Source organism: Cyphomyrmex costatus, unplaced genomic scaffold (assembly GCF_001594065.2).
Source record: "Cyphomyrmex costatus isolate MS0001 unplaced genomic scaffold, Ccosl1.0 scaffold101, whole genome shotgun sequence".
Classification (NCBI taxonomy): domain Eukaryota; kingdom Metazoa; phylum Arthropoda; class Insecta; order Hymenoptera; family Formicidae; genus Cyphomyrmex; species Cyphomyrmex costatus.
In genome coordinates, this window is record NW_017274966.1 from 60,945 (window position 1) to 66,925 (window position 5,981).

At 40.9% G+C, this 5,981-nt stretch overlaps 1 protein-coding gene across 1 annotated transcript in view; it reads left to right on the top strand.

Annotated features, from left to right (window-relative positions):
• The first annotated feature begins 1,906 nt into the window (after nucleotides 1-1,906).
• ptc (protein patched) overlaps nucleotides 1,907-5,981 on the top strand; it is a 43,480-nt gene continuing 39,405 nt past the window's right edge. The window contains exon 1 of the mRNA XM_018537939.1: nucleotides 1,907-2,107. Within this exon, the coding sequence (XP_018393441.1) occupies nucleotides 1,907-2,107 (201 nt within the window). The remainder of the gene's footprint in view (nucleotides 2,108-5,981) is intronic.

The window sequence follows — 5,981 nt, forward strand, 5'->3', positions numbered from 1 at the left end:
TTTTTCGATTTATCGAATTTAAGATCGATACGAAAGTCAATACAGTTACCCACATTTTTTAATAATTTTTCCTTTGGGTCTCACTTAATCGTTTCGCAACTTTTTCTGGATTTTCATAAGGCAGACATATCCTAATAGTTTTTAATTATCGTCATTCATTTTAAATCTTATATATAATAATATTACATATTTAGATCTATGAAAATAAATATAGTAAATCTATAATTATTTATATAATCCTAAATGCTCGCAATTTTTCGATAATTTAATATTCGATAATTTAATATGTAATTATTCTATCAACGATATTTGTATCATCTATTCGTAAAAATAAAACAGTGCGATTGTAATATGAGAATAAATTATTATTATAAATAAAAAATATTAACTATTTCATATATTTGATTTTAGAGCCATAAATGATAAACAATTACAAATGAAGAATGATAAGAATAAATAAAAAAGAAGGAAATATTTCCGGTAAAGCATACCTTGGTGCAATAAATATCCATTTGACTAAGTTTAAAAAATTGGCCAATCACAGTCGATATATTCTTTTCGACTATGGTAAATTTCTTACAAGTTGAGATTTAAAAATTAATGGCTCATATTGTACAAAGGCCATAAAAATGAGCGTCGAGCGTCACAACATGAAGCCTGTATCTTAAAGTACATAATCGGAGCGGACTGAATGATTTCGGCGGTGGCACGGGGGCCCGAGCGCACGGTACGCGGGGCCCGCGGCTACGCACGAGCCTGAATGTTTGCGCGCACCCGAGCGCTGGAGCGCTCGGGTGCAGGAGAGGGGGCAAGCCGTCAACTATGGCCGGCGCGGCAGGCAGGCCACGAAAGAAATGTGGCAGCGCGTTTCGCTTAGTACCGACTTAGACTGCTCTAAGTGGCGGTCGTACGAACGCCGGTGTCCGCCGTCGCCCTTTCACGCCGGAGCACGCACCACCAGGACGCATCAGAGGCCCGCGCAGAGGGCCCGTCATAGTCTGCGAACGCGACGACGGCAGTGGCAACGGCGACGTCGACGACGACGGCGATACTCTCGTAGTGGTGACAAGTGCGACAACGCCGGGCCCGGAGCGAAGGGCCTAACCGATTATACGTGGATTTTGTATCGTACACGCGCGGCGCGGCGACACGTGTGATCGTCGATCTTTTACGCGCGATTTAACGTGAGGAGGCGCGAAAGAAAAAAAACAAACAATCGCGCGTCCTGCGATATATACAATTTCCTTTTAACGTGCGCGCGCGCCTTCGCCTCTCGCGCCCTCGCCGGGCGTTTCTCGAGCTCCGTGTGCGAGCGAGAGGCAGCGAGAAGAGATAGAGAGCGACAGAGTGAGAGGGACGTATTTTATGTGCCGCGGGTAACCTAAAAACCGATCTCGGTCCGGCGTAACGCGATACACATCGGCAGGACGCGCGCGCATGCGCGTCACCGCTCGCCGTCCTCGTGCGCGAATTTCGAGCGATGAGCACGGGGGAGGGGGGTCACGTGTTATCGTTACGCGGAAACTGCGGACAGTGTCAGTGAAGAAGTGCTCCCGAGGAGGTGTCGCGAGTTTTTTTCCCCGGGCAGTGGAGTGCGAGAACGCGCGTTTCTGTGGGTCGCGTCGGTATATACGAATCGAATTTTCGAGCTTTCGGGAAGGGCGCCGATTTAGAAGACAGATCGCTCGATTCCCCTCCTCCGAAAAAAAAAGGACCGATATCGAAACGGTCGAGTTTACCTTGTTACCTCGAGGGTGGTCGGGATTTCGAGTGAACCGCCACGAGAGATCGATGAGAAACTAAAGAAGATCCCACGACCGAAAGAGAGTCGGAAAGTGAGAGAAAGAAAGACGGCCGGAGTTCGGAAAGTTGTAATCGCGCGTGGCGGGCGAATGCATGACAGATCATGGTTTCCGTGTCCGGACCCATATCCACGGGGATCCTAGCGGGACGCCTTTCTGGATCGCCGGGCTCGCGACAGAATGGTGACGCGGAGGGTGAGAAGGACCTCAAAGCAGCGGAACGCGCCAGAATCCGGCACGAGTCCGATCTGTACGTCAGGCCCAGCTGGACGGACGCCGCGATAGCGTTGGATCAGCTCGAGAAGGTGAGAAAAACTCTTATTATTATCCCCCGATCAGTCGTCCTCCTCCGTCTATTTCTGCCAATGTCGATTAACTTTAATCTCGGGGTGTTACTTACTCCGAGTATCTTCTTCTCGTTTTTAGAATTAAAACAAGACAAACGGTAAGAAATTAAACTAAGATCAAAATTAACTCTTTATGGGATTCTCGTGTCTCGAATTAATTTTTATTATTTTTACATATGTACAAAAATTGTTAAGTGAGTTTTACGTAGATCCTTGTTAAAGTTTTGTGTTAAATTTTTAATGTATTTGTGTGTTAATTTAACTGTGTTTCTGTTGTTTAAATAGTTTGTGTTAAATTGACATTCAACATTTCTTACAATTAGTGATTTACATTTATCGTCGCATGATAATTAATTCGATAAATTGTTTTCTGAAAAGAGTTTGCAGAACGTATAGGAATTAAAAATTACTTGAAATGATACATTAAATTATATAAAGCTAACATCTCCGACAATCTTTATTAAAAGAACGAAGAAATACTTAAAATAGCATGTAGCTCGATTCGTTGAATCGAGCATTTCTTGTACGGGCATTTAAATCGTCTGTGTTAATTCAACGATAGCATTCGAAATTGGGAAAAAAAAAGGTGCGTTTGTGAAATGTACCGGAACTAAGCTTATCTAATTAGCAGCGAATGGGCGAGTAATTTGATAAGGAAATTCGAAATCGTAGATATTTAAGAAGCAGTAAGGAGGATCCAACTTGAATGTCGATTGCCGCTTATCTCCGACATTAATTTACGCGTGAAACACTACGTTAACGAACGTATTTACGTTCCTTAACGTAGATACCAGAGGGACAGCTAATTAAGACGGTGAAATAACTTTTCCGATATGTACCATGAGGTACGAATCTATCGAGTCTTATTGCGCCAAATAGGCGGACGATAGTTAATAGTTGGACACGGCATCGTGTGGCCCTTCGGTACGTGGAGAGATAACCGCGTTAACTCAATGTAAATTATATTAACCGTTGGCGATAACGGCGCCGTTATATTTCCTACTGGTCGTCGCGTTATCTTCGATCGGCGATTAACGAGGCGCACTTTGACGATCGAAAATACATTTTAACGGCGGTTAGCGCTACTCGGCTCTTATCGCCGTCGTCGTTGGCGAAGCTATGCCTCGAGAGCGGTATTATCGATGATGCCTCTACAGTCTGTTGCCGCTGCTATAAAATCATACTTCTTGAAAGCAACGAACCACTCCGTCTCTTCATTCCATTTATCGTGCCTTAAATCGTTAAATTATGTCACGAGCAAATTTATACTGGATGATCCGTTACCGGCTTAACCGGAAGAGACTCGACGTGGAAACACTTAATGGTTAAATGAAATTCTTATATTCGGAAGTTTTGCCCCTGAAAGAAAATTTTGTTATCTAGCAGTTTTCTTCTTTAATATCGTCATGCGAGTTTCAAAAAGGAAAACCTCTAGACGACAAAATCTTCTTTCAGGGGCAAAACTTCCGAATATAAGAATTTCATTTAACCATTAAGTGGTTTCCATGTCGAGTCCATTTCCGGTTAAGCCGCTTTGAAACTCATGACGATGTTAAATAAGGAAATTGTAGAAGCTAAACTATTTTTAGGACCACCTTTTTGATTCATAAATTATCTATTTACAAAATGTCTTTGTATTAATATTCCTGTATACACATGCATGTCCGCTGCATGTCAAGTCTCTAACAGTCAAGTCTTAAGACCTAAGCTATTATATAAACAAAGTTCCACGGAACCTTTATATTTGAAAATTTAATCTTTGAAAGAGAAATTTTAAATGACAGTGGTAGTTTTTCCTTTTATAACTGGCGAAAAAATAAGTTGTATATATAGGACCACCTTTTTATTTTTTCAATGTACAGTAATTACGTTTGAAAATATCTTTTCGATTGTAAAATCACTGATTCATGACACTAATTTATGAATTTTCTTTTTCTAAACTGTTTATCTTCGTATTTATAAATTGAACTCATTCACGCACAATTCACCAGCGGACTCTTTGGAGGTATGCGATTAAGTGAGTTGTGAACTTTTCACATACGCGGGTGGTCTCGAGACGTGTTTTTTTGAAAGTACCGGATCGAAGGATCGACTTCCTGCCGGGGATCCAGACGCGCTATCCCTGTCATTTCTTCTGTAACTACTACAGAGATCTCTTGAGACCTGTCGCTCGCGGAACCAGGAGATCGGACACCGAGATTCTTCTCGCGGACGAAAATGTGCGTACGGTATCGCGATGCCTTTCATCGAGGATGCCAGTTTCGATCGCGTAGTATTGATTCGTTTTCCTTCATCGATCGGATCCGAGATCCGACGTGACTCTTGTCTCGTTTTTCGTAAATTCTGATACCTCTCGTTTGCAAGGGAATATCGTTCCAGTATATTGGCAGAAAAATTAGATTTTATATAACAAAATTGTCAGGGCTATAAAACAGGAAATTGGAGAAAGATTCATGAAATTTTAGGACGAGGAGTTTATGAAAACCTTGCATTGTTTTGTCTCTTTATCTTAGCTATTTTTATAAGTTGTACACAATAAATCTCTGGTATTTTGGAATAATAGAAAATAAAAATTATCAAACTCTCTCTCTCTCTCTCTCTCTCTTTCACACGTTAACTTTCATAGTAATGTTTGGTATTTTGGTGGAGTAAATATTAAGTCTATTTATGTTGCTTGCATTTTTTACGCTCATTATCAATATTTTTATTTGCTTTCTTTTCAGCGCTCGAATATATACATATATTTATTTTGTTTTAAGTGCAGAAATTTATGGAGATTTCAAACAACGCGAACGAATAATAATATGGTCTTAATATACATATATTCCCTACAAGAGAAAATTCAAGTGATTTTTAAAGGAGGAAAAGTGGAAGTTTGGTAATTTTTTAAGAACTGTTTTTAGTTGAACCTTTTAGAGTGAATTGTCATTTTGAAGAGTAAAATCTCACTCCTGAAGGTTGAAAATCGAGCTATTCTTTTTCAAGTCTAGCACAATTTTCACTCCTTAGAATGAGATTTCACTCCAAAAAAATTTAGACAGCGTGATGTGTTCGTTTTTACTTCTTATTATTGCAAAACACTGGAGGTTTATTTTGTGTTTCGACACTTCTCAAATGTGATGGAGTTATAGATAGCATTCTTACGATTTTTATTATATGTTCATTTTGCGAGATTGCTGTCCACGTTTTCTCGTGCAATAATATCTTTAATCTCTATCTGTCTGCGTCATGTTTAAATTATATCCGTTCACTGTGACGAAAGGATGTTAAATTAAATCCACGTTGGTGCTATTTTCAATTGCGTTCGACGTATCCCGGCCGATGGTCCGAGAAACGCGCACCTATAATAAGAGGCGAAGCGAGTAGCAAGCCTCGCGAACTTTTTGCTCGTGATAGTCGCGCTGGGTGGTCGCACGAGCGATTTCCACATCGCGGATGTACCGGGTCGTCTCGTTGAAATCTCATATTTTCGCTCGTATCTTCGTCAGAACCAACTTTAGTGCGGTATTAGATCGTCATTTTCAGTAACAATGATATTCTATCAAATTTCGAATATTTATCCAAGTTATGGCAACGTTAATTTACAACAATTTTTAATTAATAACGTCAGCTTTACGGTAAAATCATCCGATATGCGGTCGATTTAAACTTGAAGCAACAGCGTGTCTTTCAAATTTCGCAATCTCATTTATTACCGCGACCAAGACGTGATATAAGCGATGGAGAATTTTCGGGATTCCATGTCGCGACAATTCGCGCGATTGCACAATCGCGAGAGCGCCGATCGCCGGTAGAAAAGAAGCGGTAACAGTCGGGGAAGGGAAGGGGGGGG